Raw genomic sequence first — 15829 nt, 5'->3', positions numbered from 1 at the left:
CTCCTGGATTTTGATGCTTGTTCCCTTTGCCATATTGGGGAAATTCTATCCAATAATTCTCTCCAATATACCTTCTGCTCCCCTCTTTCTTCTTCTTCTGGAATCCCAATTATTCTAATGTTGTTTCATCTTATGGTGTCACTTATCTCTCGAATTCCCCCCTCGTGGTCCTGTAGCTGTTTTCCCTCTTTTGCTCAGCTTCTTTATTCTCTGTCATTTGGTCTTCTATATCGCTGATTCTTTCTTCTGCCTCATTTATCCTAGCAGTGAGAGCCTCCATTTTTGATTGAACCTCATTAATAGCTTTTTTTATTTCAACTTGATTATATTTTAGTTCTTTTATTTCTCCAGAAAGGGCTTTTATATCTCCCGAGAGGGTTTCTCTAACATCTTCCATGCTTTTTTCGAGCCCAGCTAGAACCTTGAGAATCATCATTCTGAACTCTAGATCTGATATATTACCAGTGTCTGTATTGATTAGGTCCCTAGCCTTTGGTACTGCCTCTTGTTCTTTTTTTTGTGGTGAATTTGTCCGTCTTGTCATTATGTCCAGATAAGAGTATATGTAGGAACAAGTAAAATACTAAAAGGGTGGCAACAACCCCAGGAAAATATGCTTTAGCCAAATCAGAAGAGATCCCAAATCGTGAGGGGGGGGGGAAGGGGATATAAAGAGGTTCAGAAAGAAAAAAAGAAAAAAGAAAGAAAAAAGAAAAAAGAAACAAATAAAAAAAGAAAACCAATAATGAAAAAATATAAAATGGAAAAAGAAATATATATATTAGATAAACTAGTTAAAAAACGTTAAAAAAGAAAAGGGTAAAAGTTAAAAAAATTTAGCAGATAAGAGAAAAAAATTGAAAAAGAAAAAAAATTAAATTAACTGCAAGGCTAAAGAATCATGGGGAGAAAGCCATGAGTTCAGTGCTTTGCTTTCTCCTCCTCTGGAATTCGCTGCTCTCCTTGGTATTGAAACTGCACTCCTTGGTAGGTGAACTTGGTCCTGGCTGGGTTTCTTGTTGATCTTCTGGGGGAGGGGCCTGTTGTAGTGATTCTCAAGTGTCTTTGCCCCAGGCGGATTTGTACTGCCCTTACCAGGGGCCGGGCTGAGTAATCCGCTCGGGTTCGATTTCGGGAGCTTTTGTTCCCTGAGCAGTTTCCGTAGAGTTCCGGAGGAAGGGAATGAAGTTGGCGGCCTCCCAGTCTCTGGCCCAGAGGAGCCGAGTGTCTGGGGCCCCACTCCTCATTGCGCCCTCAGAGAACAGCGCCCAGCTGCTCCCATCACGCTGGCCTCTGGCCGCGCTCCGAGCTGACCGAGCCTGCGAGCAGTTCAAGGTAAACCCGAGCTTAGAGCTCACTCCTTGGCTCTGTCTCTGTAGCCGGCTTCCCCGTTCTAATACCTGTAATCTCTGTGACACTCAGACACCCCTGATCCTTCTGTGACCCTGTGGGACCTGAGGCCACGCTGACCCCGCATGGGCTTCACCCCGGTTAAGCCTCTGGAGCGATGTCCCTCAGCGGAACAGACTTTTAAAAGTCCCGATTTTGTGCTCCGTTGCTCCGCCGCTTGCCGGGAGCCGGCCCCTCCCCACGCGGTCCATCTTCCCGTTGCTTTGGATTCACTTCTCCGCCAGTCCTACCTTTCAGAAAGTGGTTGATTTTCTGTTTCCAGAATTGCTGTTCTTCTTCTCTTTGATCTTCCGTTGGATTTGTAGGTGTTTGCAATCTTTAGATAAGCTATCTAGCTGATCTCCCGCTACCTGAAGTAGTCTCAGCCTGCTACTTCTCCGCCATCTTGACTCCTAGAACACTTCTTAATACATGTGCTACAATGTGATATTTTTTACTTTATTCTATTTAAAACATTTTTATTTCAAATGCTGGTTGCAGCCCATTAAATTGAATCCGTAACCCACTAATGGCTTGCACTGCACAGTTGGAATCATGAATCAAGGAGAATTACAGAATGCTCTGGATGCCCTTGCCCTCCCTGTTACCAACCTGGAATCTTCATAGAGTGGTTGATGTTCACATCTGCATCAGCTTCAGGCTTCACAACCACAGAGAAGTAAAACCAATGAAGCTATAGTCATGAAACATACTTTCTCACTTGATTATCTTAATGGTCACAGTGGGATTTCAGTACTAAATATTCTTAGAGGTGAATAAAAATTGTAAGGCCACATAATTAAAAAATAATATACAATTTTTTGCATTTTTGGGGCACCGGGGTGGCCCAGTGGGTTAAAGCCTCTGCCTTCAGCTCAGGTCATGATCCCGGGGTCCTGGGATGGAGCCCCGCATCCAGCTCTCTGCTCAGCAGGGAGCCTGCTTCCCCTTCTCTCTCTGCCTGCCTCTCTGCCTTCTTGTGATCTCTGTCTGTCAAATAAATAAATAAAGTCTTAATTTTTTTTTGCATTTTCTATTATTCACCACCAAGTCCTATCCTGCATTTCACAGAAATAACAAAATTTCCAGGGTTTTTCTTGGTAAGTAATAGTCTTCTGCTGTCCCTTATCACTTTAGTGGGATTTGCTCATTTCTATTCTCCCACTAATTCAGACTGGAGCTGAATCAGAGTTTTCGGATATCTTGTCTTAAAGGGAACCAATAAAGAGGAGACCAGAAGAAAGATGTCACAGAGCTCCTATAACTCTTGGAATTTCCTGATTGATAGAAATGTCTTTTGCTGGGGCATCTGGGTGACTCTTTTGGTTAAGCATCTGTCTTCGGCTTAGGTCGCAATCTTGGGGTCCCGGGATCTAGCCCCATGTTGGGCTTCTAAGTGGGGAGCCTGCTTTTCCCTCTCCCTCTGCTCATTCTCGTGCTCTCAAATTATAAATAAATAAATAAGTAAATAAGTAAATAAATAAAATCCTTAAAAAAAAAAAAGGAATGTCTTTTACCTTGAGTTTATCCTAATGAGGTGACTGAGGGTTGGGACCCTAGAGAGTCTCAGAACGTGGCTGATTGTTAGAATGACCACATGCTTAGAGGATTGAAACCTTTAGCCCCATTCCCTGTTCACTGGGGAGGACAGGATGGGGGGGGGAGGATAGAGATTAATCACTATTAAAAAGTTGAACAAGGAGATTTGGGAAGACTCTGAGTTGGTGAACATGTTCAAGTGCTGGGAGGATGGTGTGTCAGGAGAGGGCAGAGAAACTCCATGTCTTCCCATTCATCATACCTTGCCCCATGAACCTCTTCCATTTGGTTGTTCCTGAGTGGTATCCTTTATAATCAATTGGTAATAGTATTCACATCACTTGCATATTACTATGGGCAATATTTGGAAGAACAAACACTAAATTAATAATCTCTATTTCTGGATGTTGCATTCTATGAATTTTTTCACTTTTCATATCTCTCTTTGAATTTTTCTATATTAAATATTTATTACATATGTAATTTTAGATAAGAGGGCTATATTTTTACTCACTGCAATGTACACATATTGTGTAAACAAATAATTAAGAACAGATTTCTAATTTTTCAGTGGAATCTTATTATTTTATGCTTGGACTGTGTTGCTTATATTGCATCTTTTTCTCTCTAAGGACATTATTCCCATTGTGTTTGGATTAGGATTTTCTTTGGCAAAGTAAATTACACTTTAAGTTCATTAGAAGCACTTGAATCAGGGCCTCCAAGGACTTTTTAAAGTAGTTTTCAGCGTGTGTGTTGTGGATGGAGGAAATAAACAGGCTTGTAAGTGTAAAAACTTGTTTGTCCAGAGAAAATCAGAACATCCACTCTGCAGAACTAGAGAGGCTCCTTAACTCCTCTTTGCTCTCTAAAAAAATTATCTTTCTTTCAGTTTCCCAGCATAGAAATATTTCCAAATTTTAAATTAGAATGGTATTTTTTATAAATTCAGAAACTGTATGTGTACTTATATGGTGAGTATAGGTTCTTGGGGGCAAGGGGCTAGGAATACACTTAGTTGATCCTGTTAGTAAGTTTTTGTTCAAATGTGAGGCTCACTAAGGTCATTTGAAGTATAGCTTTGTGGTGAAACAATGAAGAATGTCAAAGGTAAATACTGGGATGTTTTGCAGCCAACCTTCACCAGATCAAAAATGTGGGCAGGACCATTTTATGCATTATTAAGTTGGTAAAATTCTATGTAGAGTGATTTGATTGACACACAGAAACGAATTTTATTTTTTAAAAAGATTTATTTATTTATTTATGAGAGAGAGATTGAAAGAGAGAGAGAATGAGTGGGAAGGGCAGAGAGTCCCAAGCAGACTCCAGTCCAAGTGCAGAGACCGGCATGGGGTTTGAGCTCATGACCCAGAGCTCAGCATCTGAGTCAAAACCAGTAGTGGGAGGCTTAACTGACTGTGTCATCCAGGCACCCCTATTTTTTTTTTCTGAGATAAGAGAGAGTGTGCATGAGTGGGTGTGCAGGGGAGTCAGAAGGGAGAGGGAGAGAGAATCTTAATTGTGGAGCCCAAGGTGGGGCTTGATCTCATGATTTTGAGATCATGACTTGAGCAGAAATCAAGAGCCGGACACTTCACTGACTGAGCCACCCAGGTGGCCCTGAAACAACTTTCTAATCACTCTCCAGACCTCTCCTCTCTGCCTATTTCTGTCTTATTTATCTATCCAGTGTCTATCTATGTATTTATATCCCATATGTCTCAATTACCACTGGTAAGCATTCCATTTTTTTAATATCCCCCATTTTTCAGTACTGTATATCCTATTTGTCAACTATTTGTCTCATAAACTTAAGTTAATGTCCCCTTTTCTATCATGGTGTCTGTAACCTGGCAAAGCACCACAGTAAATTTGTACAGGATGGGAGTTGATATTACTCAGTTAAACGTCACAATGACCTTAGGCTGTACTATTCCTGTTAACTCCACTTCATATTAGGAACTGGGAGTACAGACAGATTAAATGACTTGCCTAAGGTCACTCATCTAGTAGATGACAGAGATATGACTTGATCCCATACTGTTCAAAGGTCCATGCAATTAATGTGTCTGCATTATTGAAACATGTATCACACTTAAGTTGTCATGAAGGAGGGAAAGCAAAGTATTTGCTTGGTAGCCTTCAGCTCTTTGTACTTTTTACCTATGGTTTTCAAATTATATTATTTTAGCATAATAGTCCTCTCTGCTCAAAGCCCTTTCTGCTGGGCACATATAAGGAGAATAAAGGAATTACAGAGGCACTTAGAAAAAGTCTGGAGAAGGGGCCACTGAAGGACTATTTTCTGGAAGAAATCTAACCTGACCTCTAAATAATGCCTAGTTTACTAGGGGAGCAATCTGGAGAATCTTGGTAGGGCATAACCAACATCCTCTATATATTTTGCATTTTATCAGTTACCACAACATGAAGCAAAGGAATTTTAGGATTTAGCTTCTGAATACTGTTCTTCTGAATACAAGTTTTAGATTAAAGAGACCCTACACCCATCAAAGTATAGCTCAAAGACGCTCAAGTCTTGTCCTAATAGGGTAAATCTCAACCAAAGCATGGGTTTAAAAATTGAATTAAATATGAACTTTTGGGACTTCACCAATATCAAAAGCTTCTGCACAGCAATGGAAGCAGTTAACAAAGCAAAAAGGCAACCCACGGAATGGGAGAAGATATTTGCAAATGACAGTAAAGACGAAGGGCTGATATCGAAGATCTATAAAGAACTCCACAAACTCAACACACACAAAACAGAAAATCATGTCAAAAAATGGGCAGAAGACACGAGCAGACACTTCTCCAAAGAAGACATACAAAATGGCCAACAGACACATGAAAAAATGTTCATCATCACTAGCCATCAGGGAGATTCAAATCAAAACCACATTGAGATACCACCTTACAGCAGTTAGAATGGCCAAAATTAACAAGACAGTAAACAGCAAGTGTTGGAAAAGATGTGGAGAAAGGGAAACCCTCTTACGCTGTTGGTGGGAATGCAAGTTGGTGCATCCACTTTGGAAAACAGTGTGGAGATTTCTTAAAAAATTAAAAGTAGAGCTTTTCTATGACCCTGCAATTGCACTATTATTTACCCCAAAGATACAGACGTAGTGAAAAGAAGAGCCATCTGTACCCCAATGTTCATAGCAGCAATGACCACAGTCACCAAACTGTGGAAAGATCCAAGATGCCCTTCAACAGACAAATGGATAAAGAAGATGTGGTCCATATATACTATGGAGTAGTATGCCTCCATCAGAAAGGATGAATATTTAACTTTTGTATCAACATGGATGGGACTGGAAGAGATTATGCTGAGTGAAATAAGTCAAGCAGAGAGAGTCAATTATCATATGGTTTCTCTTACTTGTGGAGCGTAAGGAATAACACGGAGGACATTGGGTGAAGGGGAGGAGAAGGGAGTTGCGGGAAATCAGAGAGGGAGATGAACCATGAGAGCCTGCAGACTCTAAGAAACAAACAGGGTTTGAAGGGAAAGGGTTGGGGGTTTGGGAGAGCCTGGTGGTGGGTATTAAGGAGGGCATGTATTGCATGGAGCACTGGCTGGGACACTGAAAAGAAAAATAAAAAAACACACGAAACAATTGCTGTGAATTGGGAGACCTTGGAATATTTAAAAACAACGGCAATAGCAGTAATTTTCAAGAAAACTCCCCATAAGCTGAGCTTCCCAGTAGTATATTTCAGTAGAGTTGAGAAAATTACCTCATCAAAACCTGATTATCATGTTACAGAAGGAAATGCATGTAACTTGGTTTGCTTGGCACTAGTAGAAACTGTCTGATCCTGTCATATTTTGACATTGCTCCTCAGATCCAATTTCTGTGACTTTTACATGAAGATTGGACAGTGGTGTGAAGCCAGTGATGAGAAACCATTCGGCAGTAACAATGTTCATCTTACTGGGTTTGACAAATGACCCACAGCTAGAGATTTTTATTTTTATCTTTCTGTTTATCTCATATATGTTAAGCGTAATTGGGAATCTGACCATAATTTCTCTCATCTTGGTGGATTCTCATTTAAAAACAGCTATGTATTTTTTCCTTCAAAATTTCTCTTTCTTAGAAATCTCATTTACAACTGCCTGTGTCCCCCCATACCTGTACGCCATATCAAGTGGGGACAGAACCATCACCATCAAGGCTTGCTTCAGCCAAATCTTTTTTATTGTCCTCTTTGCAGCTACAGATTTTTTTCTCTTGGCTGTGATGTCTTACGACTGCTACGTGGCCATCTGCAAACCCCTGTATTACATGACCATCATGGACAGCAGAGTCTGCAGGAATCTTATCCTCTGTTGTTGGGTATCTGACTTACTGATTATCCTTCCACCCCTTGGTTTGAGTCTCCATCTGGATTTCTGTGACTCTGTTATTGACCATTTTTATTGTGATGCTTCTCCATTACTGAAGAATTCATGTTCAGATACTTGGTCTATAGAGCAGCTGGTTATAGTCTGTGCTGTGTTGACCTTCATAATGACCCTTGTGTGTATAGTTCTGTCATACATATACATTGTTAGGACAATTCTAAGATTACCCTCTGTCCAGCAGAGGAAAAAAGACTTTTCCACCTGTTCTTCCCACATGATTGTGGTTTCCATCACGTATGGCAGCTGCATATTTATCTATGTCAAACCTTTAGCTAAGGATGGAGTGGCCATTAATAAGGCAGTTTCTGTACTTGCTGTATCTGTTGCCCCTTTGTTGAACCCTTTCATTTATACCCTGAGAAATAAACAAGTAAAGCAGTCTTTCCATGACATCCTTAGAAGACTTGCATTTCTTTCACAGAAATATTAGATTTTCTTATAGGGAGTTTAAATTAAAACAAGAAACAACTTATCCTATATCAATATGAAATCATATATTACAAACGGTATATCAATTCAGCATATAGGTGGAAATTGAATTATGGGAGTTGTGTAGTTCTCAACTTTGAGGAATTTTAGTTCTCAATATAGAGGAACAATAAAGAAAATTGAGAAGAAAGTCTAAGGAGAAATTGTGATGGGCCCAACATTATGCAGATACTTTTTTTTTTTTTTTAGTTTTATTTCAGTGTTCCAAGAGTCATTGTTTATGCATCACACCTAGTGCTCCATGCAATACATGCCCTCCTTAATACCCACCACCAGGCTCTCCCAAACCCCCAACCCTTTCCCTTCAAACCCTGTTTGTTTCTTAGAGTCTGCAGGCTCTCATGGTTCATCTCCCTCTCTGATTTCCCACAACTCCCTTCTCCTCCCCTTCACCCAATGTCCTCCGTGTTATTCCTTACGCTCCACAAGTAAGAGAAACCATATGATAATTGACTCTCTCTGCTTGACTTATTTCACTCAGCATAATCTCTTCCAGTCCCATCCATGTTGATACAAAAGTTAAATATTCATCCTTTCTGATGGAGGCATACTACTCCATAGTATATATGGACCACATCTTCTTTATCCATTTGTCTGTTGAAGGGCATCTTGGATCTTTCCACAGTTTGGTGACTGTGGTCATTGCTGCTATGAACATTGGGGTACAGATGGCTCTTCTTTTCACTACGTCTGTATCTTTGGGGTAAATAATAGTGCAATTGCAGGGTCATAGAAAAGCTCTACTTTTAATTTTTTAAGAAATCTCCACACTGTTTTCCAAAGTGGATGCACCAACTTGCATTCCCACCAACAGCGTAAGAGGGTTTCCCTTTCTCCACATCTTTTCCAACACTTGCTGTTTACTGTCTTGTTAATTTTGGCCATTCTAACTGCTGTAAGGTGGTATCTCAATGTGGTTTTGATTTGAATCTCCCTGATGGCTAGTGATGATGAACATTTTTTCATGTGTCTGTTGGCCATTTTGTATGTCTTCTTTGGAGCAGTATCTGCTCGCGTCTTCTGCCCATTTTTTGATGTGATTATCTGGCAGATATATACTTCTTACTTTTCTGGAACTTCTGTGTCTTTTTTGTTTGTTTGTTTTTAAAGATTTTATTTATTTATTTGACAGACAGAGATCACAATTAGGCAGAGAGGCAGGTAGAGAGAGGAAGGGAAGCAGGCTTCCCACTGAACGGAGAGCCTGATGTGGGGCTCGACCCCAGCACCCTGGGATCATGACCTGAGCTGAAGGCAGAGCCTTTAACCCGCTGAGCCACCAAGGCACCCCTGTGTCTTCTTCTTCTTCGTCTTCTTTTTTTTTTTTTAAAGATTTTATTTATTTATTTGAGAGAGAGAGAGCATGAGAGTAGAGAGGTCAGCAGGAGAAGCAGACTCCCTGCCAAACAGGGAGCTGGATGTGGGACTCGATCCCGGGACTCCAGGATCATGACCTGAGCCGAAGGCAGTTGCTCAACCAACTGAGCCACCCAGGCGCCCACCCCTGTGTCTTCTTAATCTATATTTCAGTCAACACTTTTTAGTCTTGTCAGGTATACATTAGTCATTAGTCTTGGGTATTGAATCTATTCCATCCATGTCACTGCTTTCCCCTCTTTGTAACACTACCTCTTTCAAAGTATTTTCTCTTTTCCAGAGGATAAGAACACTGATTTTTAGGAAACATAAGCTCTGTCCCCCTCAACTCTGCTTTGTTAATGCTGCCTCACAATAAATGTGTGAATTTGAACAAAATTCTAATAGTCATCCTTGCCTCTTCTTATCTGAACTTATTAAAACATGTGCAAAAAATCATTACATAAACAAAAATGTAACCAACTAGTCTTTTTTTTTTTTAAAGATTTTATGTATTTTGACACAGAGAGAGAGAGAGAGAGCACAAGTAAGAAGAGCTGCAGGCAGCAGGCTGTCCACTGAGTGGGGAGCCCAACATGGGGCTTGATTCCAGGACCCTGGGACTGTGACCTGAGCCAAAGGCAGTGGCTTAACAACTGAGCCACCTAAGCACCCTCCAAAGTCTTAATGATAATTGATAGGCTATCTCTTCTGAGTAATTATTCCAAAACCAAGTACTAAACCAAGTAAAAAAATTACTGACTTAACATCAGGTTGTGGCCAAAACAATGAGGACTGGAGGAGCTGAGATTATGCAAAGGGAAGAATTGTGAGAGGATGAACTAATTGTAAATAGCTGCTTTTGTTGGGGCTGATTCCATGTTAAAACCTGTTAAACCCCTAGGGCCTGCCTGGGCCTACTTAGCCATAGTGACTCCATGTTGCCTAGGTAGCCATTTTGTTGTTTAATAAATGCCTCAGCAGTTACTGATACCTGTTCTGGGTAGCCGTTGCTAAAACACATACCTAAAACAAGGCCATTTTGTTGTTTAATAAACATCTCAGCAGTTACTAGTATCAGTTCCGGGTAACCATTACTAAAACACACAGGTAGGAGACATCCAATCAGCCAAAGTCACATATGTAGATGTCTGCGGTTGTGCCCTATAAATCTAGCCTGTAAGACCAAGGGGTGGTCGCTCTCTTCGGAGGCGGCCCTGGACGGTCAATCTGACTTTTAATGCTTGGCATAGAATAAAGCTTTATATAACTTTCACTTTGTCTCAGCCTCATTCCCCTGGCCAGTCAGTCTACCTTCCAATGCTTGGCATAGAATAAGGCTTTGCATAACTTTCACTTTGTCTCAGTCTTGTTCCTTTGATAATGGACCCAACACTTTAACTTTTTTTAAAAAAGATTTTATTTATTTGACAGAGAGGGCACAAGAGACAGAGCATCAGGCAGAAGGAGAGGGAGTAACAGGCTCCCCATAGGGCAGGGATTCATGACCAAGCCGAAGACAGACACTTAACTGACTTAGCCACCCAGGAGCCTCTAACTCTTGAAGGCGTATTCACATTCATGACTCTGGTGGATTAAAGATACTTGCCAGTTCCTTGTTGCTTTCCAGATCAGAAGGTCCAGTTTCTTTCCTCTCTCCTTTAATCTTGACTATCTTTATGACTTGATTGTGACCATGAAATATGATAAAAGTGAAGTTGTATCACTTCAGAAATTAGGTCTTTGGAGACTTGTAGCTTCCATTTTCTTTTTTGGAACAGATGCTTTGGGGAACACAGGTGTTAGGTAAGGAGTTTGAATACCCTAGGTTGCTATACAGTGAGGAGAGAGATACTTGCAGAGAGGCTGCATAGAGAGAAATATTTGCTCAACCACCCTCTCATTCAGCCATCTTAGTTTTGGTGACATCTGATGAAGAAGCCATCTTGGATATCAGCTTTGATGAGCCTTCACATGATTCCAAAACTACTCACCACTGATTACAACTAAATGAAAGACCCATGTGGGAACCACCCAGCTATACCCTGTCCTCTCCTAGAACTGCAAGTGTCAAAGAGTTTTTTTATCCACTAAAACTTGAAGTGATGTGTTATACAGCAATAGGTATTCAAAAATAGGGTCCAGGATAAATGCTTTGCAGGGGAAACAGCAGATCTCTTGGTGGTCTTTCAAGGCTAGGGAAACCATATTGAACACTGGAGAGGCCTGAATAAAAAGTCTTCAAGCTGTAGAATTTTGAGTTTTCTCACCCCATTCTGAATGTACAATATGTCCAAAAAATGTTAATTAAAAACATAAAAAAGCCCCAAGGCTTAGATGTGAAAATAATGGATCAAAAATATGAGCCTGAAAGAAGTCAAACTCTCACTCTTTGCAGATGATATGATACTATATGTGGAAAACCCAAAAGACTCCACTCCAAATCTGCTAGAACATGTACAGGAATTCAGTAAGTGTCAGGATATAAAATCAATGCACAGAAATCAGTTGCATTTCTTTACACCAACAACAGGACAGAAGAAAGAGAAATTAAGGAGTCCATCCCATTTACAATTGCACCCAAAACCATATGATACCTAGGAATAAACCTAACCAAAGAGGCAAAGAATCTATACTCAGAAAACTATAAAGTACTCATGAAAGAAATGGAGGAAGACACAAAGAAATGGAAAAATGTTCCATGCTCCTGGATTGGAAGAACAAATACTGTGAAAATGTCTATGCTACCCAAAGCAATCTATACATTTAATGCAATCCCTATCAAAATCCTATCCATTTTTTTCAAGGAAATGGAACAAATAATCCTAAAATTTGTATGGAACCAGAAAAGACCTCGAATAGCCAAAGGAATATTGAAAAAGAAAGCCAAAGTTGGTGGCACCACTATTCCAGACTTCAAGCTCTATTACAAAGCTGTCATCATCAAGACAGTATGGTACTGTCACAAAAACAGACAAATAGATCAATGGAACAGAATAGAGAGCCCAGAAATAGATGCTCAACTCTATGATCAACTAAATTTCAACAAAGCAGGAAAGAATGTCTAATGGAAAAAAGACAGTCTCTTCAACAAATGGTGTTGGGAAAATTGGCCCCATGCAGAAAAATGAAACTGGACCATTTCCTTACACCACACATGAAAATAGACTCAAAATGGATGAAGGACCTCAGTGTGAGAAAGGAATCCATCAAAATCCTTGAGGAGAACACAGGCATCAACCTCTTTGACCTCAGCCGCAGCAACTTCTTCCTAGGAACATCGCCAAAGGCAAGGGAAGCAAGGGCAAAAATGAACTATTGGGATTTCATCAAGATCAAAAGCTTTTGCACAGCAAAGGAAACAGTTAATGAAACCAAAAGACAACTGACAGAACGGGAGAAGATATTTGCAAAAGGCATATCAGATAAAGGGCTAGTATTCAAAATCTATAAAGAGCTTAGCAAACTCAACACCCAAAGAACAAATAATCCAATCAAGGAATGGGCAGAGGACATGAATAGACATTTCTGCACAGAAGACATCCAGATGGCCAACAGACACATGAAAAAGTGCTCCATATCACTCGGCATCAGGGAAATACAAATCAAAACCACAATGAGATACCACCTCAAACCAGTCAGAATGGCTAAAATTAACAAGTCAGGAAATGACAGATGCTCATGAGGATGAGGAGAAAGGGGAACCCTCCTACACTGTTGGTGGGTATGCAAGCTGGTACAACCACTCTGGAAAAAAGCATGGACGTTCCACAAAAAGTTGAAAATAGAGCTACCCTACGACCCAGAAATTGCACTACTGGGTATTTACCCTAGAGATACAAATGTAGTGATCTGAAGGGGCATGTGTACCTGAATGTTTATAGCAACAATGTGCACAATAGCCAAACTATGGTAAGAACCTAGATATCCATCAACAGATGAATGGATAAAGAGGATGTGGTAAATATGTCTACAATGGAATAGCCATCAAAAAATTGAAATCTTGCCATTTGTGATGACGTGGATGGAACTAGAGGGTATTATGCTTAGCGGAAAAAGTTAATTAAGTGCAAGACTAAAGAATCACTGGGAGAAAGCCATGAATTCCATGCTTTGCCTTCTCCTCCTCTGGAATTCCGCTGTTCTCCTTGGTAAGTGAACTTGGTCTTGGCTGGATTTCTTGTTGGTCTTCTGGGGGAGGGGCCTGTTTGTAGTGATTCTCAAATGTCTTTGCCCCAGGCGGAATTGCACTGCCCTTACCAGGGGCCAAGCTAAGTAATCCGTTTGGGTTAGCTTTCGGGAGCTTTTGTTCCCTGAATGCTTTCCATAGGGTTACAGAGGACAGGAATGAAAATGGCAGCCTCCCCATCTCTGGCCCAGAGGAGCCGAAAGCTCGGGGCCCCAATCCTCAGTGCCCTATCAGAGAAAAGTGCTCAATCACTCCCTGGTTTCCAGCCGCGCTCCAAGCTCACCTAGCCTGTGACCAAGCGCCTCTGTCTCTGGCACACAGCTCTGCCTGGAGTCTCTGAACCCTGCAGATCCCTGAGCTCTTCCAGAGGGTGTCTCCCTGGATCTTGTGGGGACCCCACTCACAGAGCAGTGGCCTATGTCACCGATTATGGTTCAAGGTAAACCCGACTTGAGAGCTCACTCCTTGGCTCTGTCTCTGTCGCTGGCTTCTCTGCTCTAATATCTGTGAGCTCTGCAACACTCAGACACCCCTGATCCTTCTGTGACCCCGTGGGACTTGGGGTCACGCTGACACCGCATTGGCTTAACCCCGGATTAGCCTCTGGAGTGATGTTCCTCAGTGTTTTAAAAATTCAGACTTTTGGGGAGGAGTCAAGATGGCGGAGAAGTAGCAGGCTGAGACTACTTCAGGTAGCGGGAGATCAGCTAGATAGCTTATCTAAAGATTGCAAACACCTACAAATCCAACGGGAGATCGAAGAGAAGAAGAACAGCAATTCTGGAAACAGAAAATCAACCACTTTCTGAAAGGTAGGACTGGCGGAGAAGTGAATCCAAAGCGACGGGAAGATTGACCGCGGGGGGAGGGGCCGGCTCCCGGCAAGCGGCGGAGCAACGGAGCACAAAATCAGGACTTTTAAAAGTCTGTTCCGCTGAGGGACATCGCTCCAGAGGCTTAACCAGGGTGAAGCCCACGCAGGGTCAGCATGGCCTCAGGTCCTGCAGGGTCACAGAAGGATCGGGGGTGTCTGAGTGTTGCAGAGCTTACAGGTATTAGAACGGGGAAGCCAGCTACAGAGACAGAGCCGAGGAGTGAGCTATAAACTCGGGTTACCTTGAACTGGTCGCAGGCTCAGTGAGCTCAGAGCGCGGCCGAAGGCAGGGTGACGGGAGTAATTGGGCGCTATTCTCTGAGGGCGCACTGAGGAGTGGGGCCCCAGACACTCGGCTTCTCTGGGCCGGAGACTGGGAGGCCGCCATCTTCTTTCCCATCCTCCAGAACTCTACGGAAAGCACTCAGGGAACAAAAGCTCCCGAAAGCAAACCTGAGTGGATTACTCAGCCTGGCCCCTGGTAAGGGCGGTGCAACTCCGCCTGGGGCAAAGACACTTGAGAATCACTATAACAGGCCCCTCCCCCAGAATATCAACAAGAAACCCAGCCAGGATCAAGTTCACCTACCAAGGAGTGCAGTTTCAATTCCAAGGAGAGCAGCGGAATCCCAGAGGAGGAGAAAGCAAAGAACGGAACTCATGGCTTTCTCCCAATGATTCTTTAGCCTTGCAGTTAATTTAATTTTTTTTTTCAATTTTTTTTCTCTTCTTCAGCTAATTTTTTTTAAACTTTTACCCTTTTCTTTTTTAACGTTTTTTAACTAGTTTATCTAATATATATATATATTTTTTTTTTTTCCTTTTTATATTTTTTCTTTATTCATTTTCTTCTTTTAATTTTTTATTTTATTATTTTTTTTTCTTTCTGAACCTCTTTTTTATCCCCTTTCTCCCCCCTCACGATTTGGGAACTCTTCTGATTTGGTTAAAGCATAATTTCCTGAGGTTGTTGCCACACTTTTAGTATTTAACTTGCTCCTTCATATACTCTTATCTGGACAAAATGACACGGCGAAAAAATTCACCACAAAAAAAAAAAGAACAAGAGGCAGTACTGAAGGCTAGGGACCTAATCAATACAGACATTGGTAATATGTCAGATCTAGAGTTCAGAATGACGATTCTCAAGGTTCTAGCCGGGCACGAAAAAGGCATGGAAGATGTTAGAGAAACCCTCTCGGGAGATATAAAAGCACTTTCTGGAGAAATAAAAGAACTAAAATCTAACCAAGTTGAAATCAAAAAAGCTATTAATGAGGTGCAATAAAAAATGGAGTCTCTCACTGCTTGGATAAATGAGGCAGAAGAGAGAATTAGCGATATAGAAGACCAAATGACAGAGAATAAAGAAGCTGAGCAAAAGAGGGACAAACAGCTACTGGAACACGAGGGGAGAATTCGAGAGATAAGTGACACCATAAGACGAAACAACATTAGAATAATTGGGATTCCAGAAGAAGAGGAAACAGAGAGGGGAGCAGAAGGTATATTGGAGAGAATTATTGGAGAGAATTTCCCCAATATGGCAAAGGGAACAAGCATCAAAATCCAGGAG

The 15829-nt window shown here is 41.4% G+C and overlaps 1 protein-coding gene across 1 annotated transcript; it reads left to right on the top strand.

Moving 5' to 3' along the window:
* The first annotated feature begins 6836 nt into the window (after positions 1-6836).
* Positions 6837-7775, top strand: LOC116877602 (olfactory receptor 6C2-like). The gene has a single exon (XM_032874359.1). It carries the CDS (start codon positions 6837-6839, stop codon positions 7773-7775), a length of 939 nt encoding a protein of 312 aa, XP_032730250.1.
* The last annotated feature ends 8054 nt before the right edge of the window (positions 7776-15829 follow it).

The sequence above is a fragment of the Lontra canadensis genome, unplaced genomic scaffold (genome assembly GCF_010015895.1).
Source record: "Lontra canadensis isolate GAN:19392208 unplaced genomic scaffold, GSC_riverotter_1.0 scaffold53, whole genome shotgun sequence".
Lineage (NCBI taxonomy): Eukaryota > Metazoa > Chordata > Mammalia > Carnivora > Mustelidae > Lontra > Lontra canadensis.
Note: the sequence above shows the minus strand (reverse complement) of the source record. Positions and strands in the feature narration are given on the sequence as shown.